Source organism: Mchenga conophoros, linkage group LG16 (assembly GCF_057382185.1).
Source record: "Mchenga conophoros isolate Kocher_MC1m ecotype Shallow Benthic linkage group LG16, M_conophoros_male_GT1.1, whole genome shotgun sequence".
In the NCBI taxonomy this organism is placed as follows: Eukaryota; Metazoa; Chordata; class Actinopteri; order Cichliformes; family Cichlidae; genus Mchenga; species Mchenga conophoros.
Window position 1 is genome coordinate 24,292,383 of NC_140541.1, and position 18,609 is coordinate 24,310,991.

Consider the following 18,609-nt stretch of genomic DNA (forward strand, 5'->3'; position numbering starts at 1 on the left):
TGTTTGTTTTTCTACAAATACAGTTGTGTTTTAAGGGTAAATATAATTTCACATCTGAAACAGGATATTAAATGTATATATATATAATGAGATTATTTACCCCAGCACAGGCAACTAAGATCTTATTATTGTCAAAAACTGTTTTTTTAGGCCCCCAACCAAAAACTAGGGAGCACCATTCAGGAATCTAAAGACTCTGTGTTGAGCTTGGCCAGTGTGAATGCACCCACTGAGGACAGCCTTAAAGAATTTCTTGTGCAGAGACATACAGAGGCACAACAGCATCAACAACCATCCACAGGGCATCAACAGTCAGCACTGATCCTTCTTCCACCTGAAAACCCTGCTTCCTCTTCTTCCATGTCACCTTCAGACTCCAACCTCAATGCCACTGGACTCCATAAACCTGCCTCAGACCAAGAGTCTCCAAGGCCATAAATCTTTTCTGCAGCACGGTATTCTAATATTGAGGTTGTAATGCTGTAATTACTAAGTAGCAGTTTCTTTTATCAGCATGCTGGCACAGTCATCTGTGGCTTGGTATTAGAAATGAGATGTTCTTACATTGTGCATGAAGACAAAACACTGTTTTACGTGGTTGACACGGAATTAAGAAACTATTCCTGCAGCTGCCAGTATAATATGTAACAATAGTTACATATTTTAACAGTAGTTCTGTCAAAACAGGATTGAATCCATAATCATCATCATCCTCATTCATTTTTGCTCTTTAAACTTACATGGTGATGCCCACTTAATCTTGATGCACCTATTTAACCCATGAGGACAGCATTTCAGCATTTTTAATTAAATTCTTCTTACTCTGCAAGAATGCTGGTCTCCACTAGGTTGTGATAGAAATACACAACCAATGTGTTTTGCAAATGCTTTTCTAGTTAACGGACTTTGTGTTTTTTGCAGACACACTATTGCAGCATTTTATGTTCCCACACAGTTGGTCACACTAGCATGGGCTATGTGGCTTGGGCAAAATCGAAGGTGTGGATAGTGACACTAGCTCCAAGTGTAAGCAAGAAGAGCCGACTGACCTACCTCACAGTAGACAGGCTCCAGTCATCAGACAAATAGGGTTCCTCCTGCTGGTATCTGCAAAACCAGGGAAAGACTGGCATCTCCACCTCCCCACAGTGGATACAATAACTCACCAGGTTCTGCAGCAGAATTGCCAAAAACACCGGGAGGTGCAGTGCATAACAGCAGCCAGCTGTTCCTCAGTGAGGGGTCTGTGGATGATGAACATTCATGGAAAGTATTAAGAAAGATACAAAAAAATAGAGGAACTTGTGGAAAAAACATACTCTCAAAAAACAAGTTGAAGGTGATGGTGGCACCACGACTACTTACTGTACTAGCATTTCATAACATCTTATGAGCAATAGGTGTGAGTCATTTAAAAGTGACAAAAGTGGGTCATCTGGTGGATAAGGTGCTAGTTTTAAGCTAACTAACATACTACCAGTACTCAAGTGCAGAATCCACAGAGAGCGGAGGCTGTAGAAAGCCAGGACTAACACACACTGCCAAGCAAATTAAAAGTCTTTACACAAGAATTTGCCAACAACCCCATCGAGCCTTTTTTCAATCCTTTCATGCCTGTAGTCTGAAGAGGGAAAGGTTATCTCTCCAGACGCTGGGTGTCAACAGAGAGCCGCAACTGTATTACTCTCTGCCAAAGTTCAATGCAAGTGATCATTGTTGCTTGTTATACTTCAAAGCAGCAGACAAGAACACATGAAAGCCTCAACTAAAATATTGTGAACGCTGAAAGGAGCCAACCCATTACTGTTACCAAGGCTGGCTGGCAGCAGCTGAATACAGACATGTTTGTTTAGGCAGTTAACCTGTCCAACCTGAAACTTGGAAACAAAGATGTGAGCGAGTCATAGGTACCTGCACTGCTATCAAAACACGTGAGCACCGGAAACGTGAGGAGGTGGCTTTTTCTTTTTCTTTCTCCATTTGCAGAATGCAGTTCCTAGCACCTGACGCTGAGGCACTGAGGACAGTGGAGGTTATCTTACATGATGCAACAGTCACGGATGAGCCTGGTCATTAATGTTAGAGCCCGTTTAGAGTGTAAAGTCTGTGTGGGCACATAAAAACATTCCAGGCTTTGGGAGTAATGAGTCTGTATATGAAAGAAATATAAGTCTTCTGTAGCCATTAGTGTAATACAGCATTATTACAAATAAGAGTTTTCTGATGTATGTTGTATGCCTGTCTTCTCTGAAGTGTGACTCAGGGGTTATGGACAATTGCACTGCAATATACTGTACAGTATCAAAAAAAAAGACTATGGTTTTCTTCTATAAACAATGTGCTTTATTACTGCAATGACTAATGTGCACCTGGTGTACAATGTTAAGCCAACAGAATACACTATACATACTTATCTGGAAAAATATAACATGCAGATTTGAGGTTTTTTTTTTCGCCGTTTGGAGAAGTATGATATAGACATTTCTACATTTAGAAAAGAAATAGAAAAAAATCATATCAAATGTTTTGTGTCTTATAACTTACTTTCTCATTTTTCTCTTACAATATAATTATTCAAAAGTGTTAAAGGAACTCTGACTATGAAGACGTGCATACCTGATTATATTAAGATTAACAGCAATTTGAATGTTATTTAAAAAACGTTTGTGAATTAAAAAAGTGACACATTGTTGGAACAGTCTTGGTCTTAATGTCTAGATATTACAGCGCGTATTTTGTTCAACTTTTTTCAGGTCGACGGTGAAATAATACAGCCCCCCTTTCTTTTCGTTACCCAAGACTGTTTAGTCTTGGGTTTAGTCAGTTTAATAGTAACACACGTAAACATGGTCCATAACGACTAGCTCGCGCACATCTGCCAGCCACCTGCATCCGAAGTGTCTGATAAGCTCCATCAGTCTTTGTTGGAGAACAGAAGAACACTTACGGGCCATGTGGCATTTCATTGTAGTTGTTGCTTACAGCCAACAGCATGTTTTTCCTGTTTTGGTTGGCTAAATAGGGAACTATGCCATGTGTTTTTTTTAACACCGTGGTTTAGTATATGAGATCACACGAGCTGAAATAATCTGAGTTCCTTTTAAGTCAACATTATGTTGTATGGGAAAAATGTGAAAGTGGCCACTTAAATGAGTGCATCATGGTTTGAGATTTAAAGGGTTTGGGAAAACTTACCTATGAAATATAACATATACTATTGCAGCCTATTGGGAATTCTTATTAGTTTTGTAGTTATTTATTTATTTATTTTCATATGGATCTACAAAGCATGCATTTTTTTGAGTCTCTATATGCTTACCGTTTTGCACTGCCTGTCAGCCCAAAGTAGCACATTACAATATAAAATGATGTCAGCATACTTTACTCGGATGAGGTGTTGGGGGGAGAAGAGGAAGGGGCACTGCGGGACACAAGGACACATAGTACTTGTGCATAAACAGACCCCAGAGAGTATCTTGTGCCTATATGACAAATCCAAATGCTAAGACAGCATCTTTATGTATAAATAACCATACATAATGAATTATATAGTCCCTGTACAGTTTTTTTTTCTGTTGGCAATGAAGGTTGTTGTTGTTAGACATTTGTAGGAAATAAATACATCCCATTGCCAGAAATGTTTTTTTTGTTTTTTACTGAATAAATTACATTGAGTATTCTATAGAACATACAGTAGTGCATATGTTAGTTTTGAAACTGTGGGAGCAATAAATAAAAACGCACAGTTGGAGTTGTGTCGCTGGCTTTCTGTTATTCAGTCCATATATGTGTTTACAGTTGCTGTGTACATAACTGAAAGTAGAACATATACTATGAATTATGAAGTGTTCCAGGAGGATTGTGGGTCCTTGAGGAAGGTGAGTGATTATTTCACAGTATGTCAAATACTTTGTTGCAGTTGTTTGTTTTTAATGAGCATCTGCCAAACGTACAATGCATTTCTTTATATTGTTGCTCTTAGGAGCCATGACTTTCCTTTTTTAAAAAAAACAATCTTGACCAGTAGTTTGGACATTGATTGCTTTTTCATTCATTTTCAGTTCAGTCCTTGTAGCGGACCATTTTCACAGGAATGTGTTTTGTTTTGTGTGTGTGTGTGTGTGTGTGTGTGTGTGTGTGTGTGTGTGTGTGTGTGTGTGTGTGTGTGTGTGTGTCACTTAACACTGACCTATGAATCAATCAAGTACAATAACATACAGTTATATAAGACAATTTGCCATAAAGTAGTGTTTTTGCACCAAGAAAGTGATTTGCACAGAGCTAAAAGCTGAAAACTTGACACATCTTTGCATGATATTTGGTGTCTTCTTAAAAAAATCTTAAGAAACTTGACAAGTGGAGGATAAAAGAAGAAGCCAGGCCTAAAAACTATCTACAGCATATGAACGATGAGCATTTGATGGGTGAGTTTTTGAAAGTAAATAAGAAAAAAAGCAAAGATCTGACCCAGGACATGAATCAGATGGGTGGCTGCCAATAAGCTATTCTTTATGAAGAGGAAAAGGATAAAATTAATGTAATTTGAAGACAGAAAAAAGTAAGGTCAGATTTTGACCTACCAGGCAATATCATCTGGAAAACATCTAGTTGGCTTCATTTTTCAACATCACAACACACAGCCAGTAAAGTAATAACATACCTGCATAGAAAAAACCCATAATGGAACACTGTCAGTCATTGATTGGCTTCCTCAGAGCCCGGACCTCAACGTTATTGAAGCAATGTGGGATCATCTTGAGAGAGAACAGAACAAAGGCGGCCAATATCCAAAGAATCATTGTTGTGAATGTCCTTCATGAAGCCTGGAAAACTATTCCTGAAGAATATTGCCTAGACTTCTGCGCTTTTTTGCATACTACATTGTAACCCATCTACTCGTTTTGACCACTTAAAATATCTTTATAGAAATATTATTTAAATGTAACTGTGTTATGTTTGTTGAAATTTCTGTAACCCCCTTGTCTCTCTTTAAAAATGCATTTTTAACGTCAGTGAGCGTTTTACATTGATAAATAAATGCTATATAAAAGTTGTTTCGCCAAAAACTGATTGTAGCTTCTACCTCGTGACAGAAATATTCTCTCTGATATCGATATTTTTGACATATATTTCATAGTATAGGCAAACAAGACGATCACGTTTTGGCACAACTGGCTGGCTGGCTCTATCGCTACATTAAAGAACAATAACAGAGTTTTCAGGGTGGAGAAAAGAAACCGGGGATGGACCAAAATAACTCGTGACGTAGAGATGAGTTGCTTGGAAGTTTTCGCTTTTGAAATATTCGTTTTCCCTTTCTTTTCTGGTCTCTGTGCTTCAAAGTTTGAATTATATAAGGTCAGATTTTGGCCTACCAGGCAATAGTACTAGAAAGGTGTTGCTATGGTCGCCAATGCAGAAAGTTCACTACAATAATGTTACAATAATACTGTGTACGATAAACGATTTACAAAAAGTCAATTTAGGTCACTTTCTGATCTATTGGAACTACTGTGGTCCGTTAGTGACACCCAGTGGCCGTTTTAAATGTTGACTGCTTGGGAGAAACGAAAGTGAAAGAGCTCCATTTTCCTCGATAAAGGCACCGTGAATCAGCGCGTTTGCTGTGAATGTAGTTTTAGGCAACGCAGGAGCCAGTTTAGTGATCTGTTATCGGTTAAGTGAGTACCGATGGAGTCTGAAACGGATGAAATGCGCGAGTGCCTGATCGACTACTTGAGGCCGAGGCTGAAGGAGCTTATTGTGGTGGATCGGGTCCTGGATCTTATAGACTTTATCGAAAACGAGCAAAAGGAACGGATCAGGCAGAAGGCCAGAAACGATGGTGATATTTCGGCTGCGGACTACCTTATTAACGCAGTAGTTCAGAAGCCACATACTCCCGGATGGTTCACTGCGTTCGTTGACGCACTGAATAACGGGGGCTGTAACTTCGCAGCTGACTACATGCAGTTAAATCTCCCAACTCCCGAAGCTGAGGCAGAGAATGAAAACTGTGTCCGACTTATTCACTTACTTATTCCCAGCCTTGCAGACATGGCTACAGAAACAGTGTGTGCACACTGTTTCAGTAAAAGACTGCTCACCGAAGATGAGCACGACAGAGTAAGTACATTATAGTGCAACCAACCTTTCAAAACTACTACTGCTTTACCTGCATGCTGCTTAGCACATGAGCTTTGGTGGTAAGAGAGAAAATATTCAAGTGTCAAAGGTTCACTGTGTGTATTCACACTAATTTCACTGGTGTGAAAAACCTCGAAAGTATCAGTATAGCTTCAGTATTTACCTTTTCTTCCAACTGTTTCCCAAAACATGTCTTTTCTGTCTTTGACCACTAGATGGCAGACAAATGTAGGCCGCTCATCCTTTTGGTGGCAATGCCTTTCTCTTATTGCTTAGCAAACTGACTTTATTCATTACACTTGTCATCTAGATTATGGCTGAAATAGTCAACAGGGGACGCAGGAGTGGCGCAAGGGAACTTTTAAGAAGAATTATCAAATGTCCACCAGGATGGTATTCAACATTTCTTCAAGTTCTTAAAGACACTGAACACCATGTGCTCTATAATGAGTTGACTGGCAACGAAGGTAACTGAACTACGCTGGAAGACACACACCCAATACACCAAATACTATCAGGGAAGTTTGGGACACAGAAGTCTCAGTGGTGAGATATAGACAGATTGTATAAAACATGTGCACATAAGTGATTACAACTACAGAGGGAATTCAGTATCTTTAATCCAACTGCATTAGTAAATATACTGTGATCATTGCTTTGCAACAATCCCACTAATTAAAATTGGGATGATTAATTATGATTAAGAGTTTTAGTTATAGTCTTTATTACATTTAAAGCCATGTTCTTGGTGTAGACTAGTGTAACAATGGAAAATAACAAGTTATTATTTTACTAAACAGTTATCCAAATAACCTCAAATAATCCTGGAATAACCATATTTATGGAAAAAGATAATCATCATTAACTTAAAACATTCTAGAAGGCATTAGTATATACGCTCACTGGCCACTTTATTAGGTATACCTGTTTAACTCCCCATTAATGCAAATATCGTGTTGGCCAGTCACATGGCAGCAGCTCATGACATGGTTAATATAACCTGCTTCAAAACGAGCATCAGAATGAGGAAAGTAATCTCAATAGCTTTGAGTGTGTCATAGCTGTTAGTGCCAGGCAGACAGCTCTGACTATTTCACAGTCTGCTGATCTGCTGGGAATTTCCCATGTAACCATCTCTAGGGTTCACAGAGAATGACCAGAAAAAGACAAAAGAAATATCCAGTAAGTGGCAGCTTTCTGGGAGAAAATACTTTGTTTTCCAGACTGCTGATAGGTGGCAACAGCACCTCACTGTAACTCCTTGTTGAGCACATGGGCCACAGCAGCAGAAGACCATGGCGGATGTCATTCCTGCGAGATAAGAACAGGAAACTGAGACTGCAGTTTGCACAGGCTCACACATGGCCTGCCCTGTACCAGTGGTTTAGGCTGGTGTTGGTGGCATAATGGTTTGGGGCATATTTTCTTGACACCCTTTGGGCCCCTTACTACCAACAAACATCGATTAAATGCCACAGCCTGCATCCCATCCCACCCCTTCTTGACCACAGTGTACCCATGTTGCTCCCAGCAGGATACTGTGGTATGTCACAAAGCTCAGATCATCTCTTTTTTTTTTCTTAAACGTGACAATGAGTTCATCGTCCTCAAATGGCTTCCACAGTCACAAGATCTCAATCCAATAGAGCGCCTTTAGGATGTGATGGAGTGAGGCATTTCAATCACATCGTGGATTTGCAGCCAACAAATCTGCAGCAACCACATGATCATCATGTTAATATGGAAAATCACAGAGAAATGTTTTCAGCATCTTACTGAATCCAATTATGTCAGTTCTGAAGACAAAAGGAGGCCGACTGTGTACTAGCAAGGTGTACTTAACAAAAAGGCCGGTGCGTGTATGAAGGCAATGATTAGTTCATAATTACTCAAAATAAGTCTAACTCTTCATCATTAACTCTGATGCAAACACAGAGCAGCACAAAACAGTAGCTACTCATTTATTAATAATTACTTCACCATTAGTTACTATTTTCCTGTTGCCTCATGCATCACACTAAGTAATTACTCAGTAGTTCCTTCTTACTGCAAAATTACTTTACCATTACTAACAAAGCAAAACAAAACATCATATTTAATTTCTGATCAGTTGTTTTCTTCTCAGTATTTTCACCAGTACCTTCTATTTCTCTGTCGGTTTAAGTAAAGTGAAATGTCAGATTTAATAGTTGTAAGGTAATTCCTTAATACTCAGGGACTGGTTTGCCATTACTGTTTACCTACTCAAGTAAAGTGAAACATCTGTCTTTATGCAAATATTGATGTACTGTATTATAAAGTGTTACCTGGTAAATTGTTACTCCTCATTTCTAAAATGTTCCTTTTTTACATTTTTTAGGATCAGATAAGAAACCATCACTGAAAGACAAACCTATAGCTACAAGGGAGAGTCCAACATCAGCTGAAAGTTGTGATGGCACTGAATCCATGGAGATCACCGTGAACGAACAGCCTATGGATCAATCCACAGGTCACACAGAGCATGTCTGTTTAATGTCAGCATTAAGGAGAGCTGAGGAAGTGCGCTCACACGTGTCATTCTTACTGTTAATCTAACATATATCTAACATTTCTTTACTAGAAATTTAAACTTTTAATGCGTATACGGAAATATGTAAAAGGTTGAAGGAATACAAACAAAATTCAGTTTACTTAAAACTACAGCTAACACTGTAACTACCAATTTTTTAACTTTGGTTTATGTCCTTTCAGACTTGTATGCAGGCAATGAACTGCCCAGCAACTCGGAGCCCTCACAGCCAGGTGGGATGGGTTCACTTTTATTCACCCTGTTAAGGCAATTAAAGTATTTAAAGGGGTTTTTGGTAATTACAAATATTTTATTTGCTTCAGTAGGTCATGCACAATAACCAAACTAAGATCAGTGCAGCTGTAGCTGCCCTAAAGTATCCTGAGTATCCTAAAGGCAACATGAAGTACGGTAAAGGAAAAATGTTGTTGTAACATGTGGTTACATTAGTGGAACATTAACTCTGTCCTGCCAGGCAGACAGCTCTGACTATTTCAGAATCTGCTGATGTGCTGGGAATTTCCCATGTAACCATCTCTAGGGTTCACAGAGAATGGCCAGAAAAAAGACAAAAAATATCCAGTAAGTGGCAGCTTTCTGGGAGAAAATACCTTGTTTGCCAGACTGCTGATAGGAGGCAACAGCACCTCACTGTAACTCCTTGTTGAGCACATGGGCCACAGCAGCAGAAGACCATGGCGGATGTCATTCCTGCGAGATAAGAACAGGAAACTGAGACTGCAGTTTGCACAGGCTCACACATGGCCTGCCCTGTACCAGTGGTTTAGGCTGGTGTTGGTGGCATAATGGTTTGGGGCATATTTTCTTGACACCCTTTGGGCCCCTTACTACCAACGAGCATCGATTAAATGCCACAGCCTGCATCCCATCCCACCCCTTCTTGACCACAGTGTACCCATGTTGCTCCCAGCAGGATACTGTGGTATGTCACAAAGCTCAAATCATCTCAATTTTTTTTTCTTAAACGTGACAATGAGTTCATCGTCCTCAAATGGCTTCCACAGTCACAAGATCTCAATCCAATAGAGCGCCTTTAGGATGTGATGGAGTGGGGCATTTCAATCACATCGTGGATTTGCAGCCAACAAATCTGCAGCAACCACATGATCATCATGTTAATATGGAAAATCACAGAGAAATGTTTTCAGCATCTTACTGAATCCAATTATGTCAGTTCTGAAGACGAAAGGAGGCCGACTGTGTACTAGCAAGGTGTACTTAACAAAAAGGCCGGTGCGTGCATAAAGGCAATGATTAGTTCATAATTACTCAAAATAAGTCTAACTCTTCATCATTAACTCTGATGCAAACACAGAGCAGCACAAAAAAGTAGCTACTCACTTAAAACTACAGCTAACACTGTAACTACCAACCTTTTTAAACTTTGGTTTATGTCCTTTCAGACTTATATGCAAGCAGTGAACTGCCCAGCAACTCGGAGCCCTCACAGCCAGGTGGGATGGATTCACTTTTATTCACCCTGTTAAGGCAATTAAAGTATTTAAAGGGGTTTTTGGTAATTACAAATATTTTATTTTGCCTCAGTAGGTCATGCACAATAACCAAACTAAGATCAGTGCAGCTGTAGTTGCCCTAAAGTATCCTGAGTATCCTAAAGGCAACATGAAGTACGGTAAAGGAAAAATGTTGTTGTAACATGTGGTTACATTAGTGGAACATTAACTCTGTCCTGCCAGTTTCACACTAATAAACAAATTCCATGTGTGCATCATGATGAACTACACAGAGGTCAAAGAGGACAGCGCATAGCTAGCAGTTCAAATGAAAACCATATGCTGGAGTATAAGGAAATGTAAAGGAAAAGTTACATTCATGTGGCTCTGTAGTGTTTGGCTTATATGATGGATAAGTACATTTCTGCTTGGAATACTCTACCCTGAATAGCGAAGCAGGAAGAAAAGAGTTGAATCAGATTAGTTCTTTTGCAGTTTAGTCAGGTTATTTCAGTAGTAGAAAGGCCCCAAAGATGTCTGCAGCCTGCGAGTAAATGGGTTTAACAGAGTAGTTTACATGAAAGATTGTTCCTGCAAGGCGAGTCTCTAGCAGAATTGTTTTTTTTAAATGTTTTCTAAAATGAGCAGAGCTCATACTCAGTCCTAATGAATCTGAAAACAGCTCTATGTTTATTTCTTGAATAATTCTATGGGAACTGCTTTCAGAAGTTCAGGAGGCCACATGGACCACTGTTTACTTATTAATATAATTAAAGCTCTTTTTTCTAATCATTAGAGACTTGCATTTGCTTGCATAAAGTTGCTTGAAACAACACCGTAACCTCTGGCATACCAAGTCATTAAAAATTGTCTGCACTGAGAAAAAAAAATAAGATTTGGGGGGTTTAAACTCTCACTGGGGGGGAAGAAGAACTTAGAGTTGAGTGGAAAGGGGAGCAGAGTAGGGGGTACATTCATATTGCTCCTGGTGTCTTAGCCATGTATTATCCCCTGCCTAGACAGAGCAAATAAGTAACAGCCTGCCAGCAACTTGGAGTCTAAGTGGATCATAGTAAGTCTATTGTACTTGTAGAGGAAATAAGGCAAATAGCAATGACTTGTAATGTCTCTCTCTAAGTAATCTGATTATTATAAAAACATATATAAGAAAACATAGTGCTTGATGTTAGTCCGCCTCAACCCATCCCTTTTTATTGTCACTTTCACCTTTAGATTAGTAGACTGGTGTGAAATATCAAATAGCACTCACTATATAGAGAGAAGCATTTGCTTTTAAGTCCTAGTGTTGTATGGTTTGCATTAAGTAGTGCCTCTCAGTGACATCATTTATAGAGCACAATGTTTTCTTGTAACACTGAAACATGATTTACATGCTCTACTCGGTGCCTTTGTTTGTGGTTTAACTATTGGAAGTGTTTTAAAGTTAGGTCATCTTACATGATATGGATGTACTGTACAGTGTACGTGTATGTTCTCTGTTTACCCAGGAACAAAAACAAAGAGAAGCAGGCATTTCCTGTTGGTCATGTCTGTAATTGTGGGTTGCTGACACAGACAGACGTTTTGTGATTCTGAACCTCTGCTCTCCTTTGCAGATGGAAGTGCCTTAGAAGTTGCCAGAAGCCCAGAAAAAGAAATTACTCTTCGAGATTATCAGATGGAAGTCGCTGGACCTGCCTTGGAGGGGAAAAACATCATCGTATGTCTCCCCACAGGAAGCGGTAAAACCAGAGTTGCAGTTTATATTACCAAAGAACATCTGGACAGAAGGAAGGCTGAAGGGAAACCAAGAAAAGTGATCGTCTTGGTGAACAAGGTACTACAATGTCTGTCTGGTATAGAATACTTCTGGGTTTGCACTATTATGCTAACCTACTTCTGTCCATTTCTCATTAAGCACTCCTGAACATTGTTATTTTTCAGCACATACTTCATGTGGTCTGTTGTAGGTTTTCCAGCTGTAAAACTATGTGGTTGCATTTGAAAACAATGCAACCACATAGAAAATCATCACAGTTTTTGATTCTTGATTTGTGAAAAAGAGCAGAACAGTAACCCCGGTGCCTTTACTCTCTCTGCTCTAAAAACCAACATCAACAGAAGCTCCTAAATTACTGCACAGCTAATTTGAGACCATGCCTTAACCAAACAGTCTAGCATATATTTATGTGTTCTGGTTTACTAATGTTGGCACAAACACTTAAATCATCAGGAGCTCTCTGATCCTAAAAACAACAGTAAAGACTTTTTCTAATTTTGTCAGTTAAATCTCTTGACTTTTGTGGCATTGACTTCATGAAAGTTTCATGTGCTCTGATGCCCTCAGGTTCCTCTTGTTGAGCAGCACTACTCTGCAGAATTCCTGCCCTTTCTCAAGAACAAATATAAAGTGGAGCGAGTCAGCGGAGACTCCCAGCTCAAAATCTCTTTCACAGAAATCGTGAAGAAAAATGACATCATCATCTGCACTGCCCAGATTCTGGAAAACTACTTAGAGAGGGCTAACAGTGGAGAGGATGAGGGCGTGAACTTAAGTGGTATGATATTTCAACAAAATTTCACAAAATTTAATACATTATTCTTGTATTTTTTTTTTAAAAACACACTCTTTAACTAAAATCTATCCAGGCTTAAGCTTCAAACTCTGACAGCTTCTGGAATGGAAAGCCACCCAAAGGACAGAGCGGCATCTCCCCTGATAGCATCTTGTCAAAGTCTTCCGACTCTGCTGCTTACTCCTGTTGGCACTCACAAGTCCAAGGTGGAATAGCCACCTCAGTGGAACATATGCTGTTTGTTGAAACGCCTGAAAGCATGTACTTTTTTTTCCTCCTGGTTTCCAGGCCACACGTCTGTTCAAGCCATCAGTGTGTGGCTCATCAAATTCACATGAGAGCTTCTATCACCCAAAATACATCAAGCTGCCACTCTCCATTCTCTTTTTCCTCCAGGGAGGATTTTGCATTGCATCGTTTAAACTAGTACATGGGAATAATTAGAATTCACCCTGCTTACACTTTTGTAAAATCCAAACTATATAAAGTTTTTTTTGTTTTTTGTTCTTTGAAGTAGACAGTTTTCCAACATATGTTATTGTGTGGCATAAACTGCTGTGTCAAAGGTTCCTAGAAAAGTACTGGTTTGCGTGGGTAGGTTTGGGAGAGAGATGGCATCTGTGAGGGAAATCACCTCTGTTTACGTAACAAGCAAAATAAATGGGATAAAATTAGCTCTGCTGGTCGAGAAAATTACAGTCTTTTAAGATTTGAGCACTTTTGTCTCTTGGCAGTAATGTGGCAGCGAGAAATTGGGACACGTGCATGTTATTTTTGAAACAAAGCAACATTTATGTGTTTCTCTTTTGCACATATAGACCTGACACTCATTATAATAGATGAGTGTCACCACACTCAGAAGGGAGGCGTCTACAACCACATAATGATGCGATACCTGAAGCAGAAACACAAGAACAAAAGGCTCGTAAAGGAGCAGAAGGAGCCTGTGCCCCTCCCTCAGATCCTGGGCCTGACTGCCTCTCCAGGGGTTGGGGGAGCCACGAAAATGGAAAAAGCAGAGGAGCACATACTGCGTGTAAATACTGTTTCTCTGTCTTCACCTGTGTGGATAAAAGTGTTGCATGCATATTACTCTACTCATTCTTGGCACATTTAGTCATTATTTAAAGTTAGCTATAGTCTTTAAGGCTTCTGATTAATATATCTGACAGTCTGGGAAAGAAAACTAGTCATCAGTCATGCTTCTTTGTGTCCATACCAAGTAACTCACATGTCACAGTGAACAACATCTTTTTTTAATCAGAATCCTGCTCCAGTTCTTTCTGCTTCAGTCATAGAGAAACTTGTTGATTCAGCCAAGTTCTTTCCACTGTTCCACACTGACCATGCACACAAGGCAGCCATAAAGTTTCCACTGCAGCAGAAAATAAGCAGAAATACGCTCTATCATGAGATCAAGATGTGGGATTAATTTTAACACTATAAATCTTTGTATTTTTTTCACAGATCTGTGCAAACTTGGACGCTTCCAGAATAATGACAAGGCGCCAAGAGGAATTCAAAAAGGAGCAAAGAAAAATAGTTGTTTCTGTTGAAGATAGGAGGGAGGTATGGCTGTTTAACATGGCATGGTTTTGTGCCAAGCTTTTCTTTGACTCTAATTCATATGAGGGACTCCAGCTGATGTTAATGCAGGATTACATGTGTGTGAAACTAAATATCCTTTTTAGGATCCCTTTGGTGATGTAATCAAGAAAATTATGACCGCCATCCACAACCATGCCGAGCTGACCCCCACCTGTGACCTCGGCTCTCAGAATTACGAACAGTGGGTTGTTCAAAAAGAACGACAAGGTGAAAACAGATTTTTACGCTCATCTTTCACTAGTTATCGTTTGTTCAACCTCCCATGGTGTGTAGTGTCTAAAAGTACTTGTCTCGATCCATTTTAGCTGCAAAAGATGAAAATCAGAAAGTACGAGTTTGTGCAGAGCACCTCCGACAGTACAGCGAGAGCCTGAATCTCTGCAACACGATTCGCATGCAAGATGCCTTCAGTTTCCTGAACAAATACTACGAGGAGGAGATGAAGAAAAAAACTGCCCCGGAGGAGGAGCATAAGATACAAATCACAGATACTGAGAGGTTCCTCTTCAATCTGTTTAAAGGTATTGTGAAACTAAGCATTCGCCTGAAAATTCAAAGTAGTTGTTGACTTTATAATCTGAGATTTGGAAAATCTTTTTTTTTTTGGTAAATGTGAGGTAAGATATCGTTTGGCTTAAATTAGCTAATAGATGTGAAACTGGGATCTAGCTAAACAAGACTTGTCCACGGAAAATGAGGTCCACCTGTGAACATATGCAAATGAAAAGCAAAAAGGATTTTGAAGTCTGCAGTGGTTGCCAGCATTCAGAACAAAAAAGACAAATTATTTGGGCTGTATATAAAAGACAGACATGGCCACGCAACATCAGCCAATGGTCATTAGTCTACCATTTTGAAATACTGAGTTTGGCATCATAGCTGCCGTCATTTGACTTTGGATGCTGATGTGATCATATTTGAACGACAGTGTAAAGTAATAAGTTATCAGCTAATGGATGCAAGCTTGGATAGCAAGATCCAGCCAAAGACTGCACAGATATTAGTTAATATGTGCCTGCAATTATATTAAAATTTAAAACACAAAACCTCTTCAACAGTCTTTTATTATGATTGATACACATTGAGCCATTATTCATTTTCTGTGCCAGTCTCATGCATTAAAAAGGTTCCAGGACTCATCAAAATAATAAACTATTATCAGGAGTTCCAGTTAAGGCATTCAGATTAACTAAAAAGTGATTCTTAGCATAGAAATAGCAGCTTTTTGTTATCCAATTTCCTAATAATGCAATAAAGTTTAAGCCTTTGTACAATTTAAACAAGAACAATATCTAAAAATGAATGTGTCCTTCATCATCAGGGGTAAAGAAGCTGTAGAGACCAAAATTATTTTTGTACTTTCTATATTACTGCCTATAAAATTAGCCATTTTACTTCTGGAATATGTGGAGATAGCCTAAAAGGGTAATTTGAGAACCTTCATGGTTTGGCAGTTGAGCCCTATGCGTTACAGATTTCTACCAGGCACAACTTAAACAAATTTATAGTCTACCTGTGAATTTTGTGGTAGATTTGAACCCTTCCCACATTTCCGGTCCTGTTGTTTAGCTGAGCTAAGCTGCTTATCACTGTACTTACTAGAGGTATAAACCCTCATATTTAACTCATAAAAAGACACCATATCTTTGATGTCAGCGATAGAAAAGTGTAATTCAGTTCTTTGTAATCTGTGTCTGACAGACAACAAGAAGGAGCTGGAAACTCTAGCAAAGAATCCGGAGTATGAAAATGACAGCCTGTCAAAACTAAGAACTAAAATTCTGCATGAGTTCAGCTCTCGGGATGAAGCCAGAGGGATTGTTTTCATCAAAACACGACGCAGCGCCATTGCTCTAAATCAGTGGATACAGGAAAACTCCAAGTTTGCTGACATTGGAGTGAAATCAGCATATGTCATTGGAGGAGGAGACCAGAGTGTTGTTAAACCAATGACCTCGGTGAGTGCTACATTTCTCTCTATTTTCCTGCACAATTATTTGCGCCTTACACTTAACCTTCTCTTATAAATCTGTTTTAATCAGGCAGAGCAAAAGGATGTGTTGAAAAAATTTGGCAACGGTCAAGTCAACCTGCTGATTGCTACCACAGTAGCCGAGGAAGGCTTGGACATACCAGCCTGCAATTTCGTTATTCGATATGGCCTTGTGACAAACGAGATCGCTATGATTCAGGTCAGTAATGAGTTGAATAATGAGCATTGAATGTGGTATACCCAGTAATTGAAGGAATATTAGCCTGTGTAAAACAAACGTGGTTGCCTACCCTTCACTCACAATCGCCTTTCTCAGGCCCAAGGCAGAGGAAGAGCCGAGGACAGCAGTTACACGCTGGTCGAGGTGAAGAACTCCGGGGTGGCTGAAAAGGAGTGCGTCAATGAATACCGCAAGAACATGATGAACAAAGCCATTCAGAAAATTAAATCCTTAAATCAGGCAGCCTATGAAAAAAGAGTACGTTTACTTCAGAATTTTTAGTCTCAGTTAAATTGAAAACCCACATGGCTTTGAGACTTTTTTTGTTTGTTTGTTCATCAGATCACTGAGTTTCAGATTCAGGCTATAATGGAAGAGAAAGTAAGAATGACGAAGAAGAAGCAGAAGGACATAAAGAACGAGAGCCCATCTAATGTAAAGTTTAGCTGCCGAAGCTGCAGCGAGCCAATCTGCACGGGCGACGACATCCAGATCATCGAAAACATGCACAGAGTCAATGTGACGCCACAATTTAGGTACAGTTTACAATTCAGTTCTTAACCGTTTGTATGTGTTGAACTGTATTCCACTCGTGTAGTTGTGCTGTGATTATTATCAATTTTACTGCATCTTTTTACAGAAAACTTTACATTCAGAGAGAAAATACTACTCTTCAGGAGCGTCTTCTCGACTATGAGACCAACGGCTTCATTGCATGTAAAAACTGCGGACAGGTAGATTCAGTTTAGCTTTTTCAATTATTTGGAAATTCTCTTGTGAATCTTAAAAAGATAATCTTATTCAGAATGTTCAATTTAGTAGATAACTAAACACAGCATTGCTGCATTAACAAGGAGTCGTTCAGCATATGCACAAACATGATGCTTAAGCATAATTAGAAAAAGTAGGACATTTAATACTCTTGGTCATAAGCAATAAAGCTAGTTCAAAGAGAAATGTGAGTCTGTCATATGACATAAGACTGCAGCCCTTTAATTTGAGATCATGTTTCACCACAAATTTAGATTACAGGACAAAAGGGCATAAAAGCAAGCCTTTATTTAGTCTTGGTTAGGCCTGCATTGAGAATAAAATACTCATTGTATGTTGTGTTGCATTCTGTTACAGAGATGGGGTTCAATGATGATGTACAAGGGGATCGAGTGCCCCTGCCTTGATGTGAAAAACTTTGTGGTGAATTTAAATGGAAAGAAGATTAGCAAATGCACCAAGTGGAATGAAGTCCCCATCAAGTTTTCTGCCTTCGACTACGCTGAACATGCAATCAACATGACCATGTCCGATAACTCGGATGATGACGAAACAATGTGAATTATAACCACGTAGAATAACCAGCGACTGAGAAAGCCTTGATTTCTATTGTGTTGCCGTATGGCCGACACAGGATTAATAACCTTAGCAGAGTAGTGAATGTTATGTTTCCTTTGAATGTTTACTTGTTAACTGGAGAAATGAATGGTGATGGGACTGAAGTGTGTTCGTAAAGAAAAAGTGTGAATGTTTTACATCATTTTAATGGTTAAAGTATTATTGTGAATTGTGCAAAATTGCAGAATAAGGGTTTTACTCTTCAATTATGTTCGCATTTGATGGGATTTACTGTTGAAATAATGCATGATTACAGTGTATTAATTTCTATGTAAGGGTTTGTCACTGGTATTAAATGAACTGGAAAAGCAAAGCAAGAAAATAAAGTATATATATATTTTTCCCTTTCAAACTCTGGCTGTCTCATGAGATGGGAGTCACCGAGTCTGTGATAGCCCCTCAGAGCCCACCTGTCACACACGCACACAAACAGGTGCTGTGGATTTTCCATTAAATCCACAGGTTAGTGAGTCACTACGATTGAGACAGCACTGCTATTCCTAAAAGCCTCTTTTAAGCTTGTTTGCGCAAACATATATATTACCTGCTTGATCGTATTGTCTGGATACACAAGCAGGAAGCTTGTTTGATCCAAAAGTATTACAAAACTGACTGCCCTTCTCATTTTTATCTCATTTTTCCTCTTTATG

At 39.2% G+C, this 18,609-nt stretch overlaps 2 protein-coding genes across 2 annotated transcripts in view; both read left to right on the top strand.

Annotated features, from left to right (window-relative positions):
* The window catches only part of kcnh7b (potassium channel, voltage gated eag related subfamily H, member 7b), a 43,247-nt gene extending 39,496 nt beyond the window's left edge, over positions 1-3,751 (top strand). The window contains exon 15 of the mRNA XM_085250495.1: positions 151-3,751. Within this exon, the coding sequence (XP_085106621.1) occupies positions 151-438 (288 nt within the window). The 3' untranslated portion in view covers positions 439-3,751. The remainder of the gene's footprint in view (positions 1-150) is intronic.
* A 1,818-nt stretch (positions 3,752-5,569) lies between these two features.
* Positions 5,570-18,311, top strand: ifih1 (interferon induced with helicase C domain 1). The gene is made up of 17 exons (XM_085248400.1): positions 5,570-6,126; positions 6,458-6,614; positions 8,507-8,638; positions 8,881-8,931; positions 10,123-10,173; positions 11,790-12,010; positions 12,521-12,731; positions 13,568-13,785; positions 14,217-14,318; positions 14,441-14,564; positions 14,663-14,878; positions 16,059-16,315; positions 16,400-16,549; positions 16,667-16,828; positions 16,913-17,106; positions 17,211-17,304; positions 17,699-18,311. The coding sequence occupies exons 1-17, from the start codon at positions 5,692-5,694 to the stop codon at positions 17,900-17,902; spliced, it is 2,979 nt and encodes a 992-aa protein (XP_085104526.1). The 5' UTR covers positions 5,570-5,691; the 3' UTR covers positions 17,903-18,311.
* The last annotated feature ends 298 nt before the right edge of the window (positions 18,312-18,609 follow it).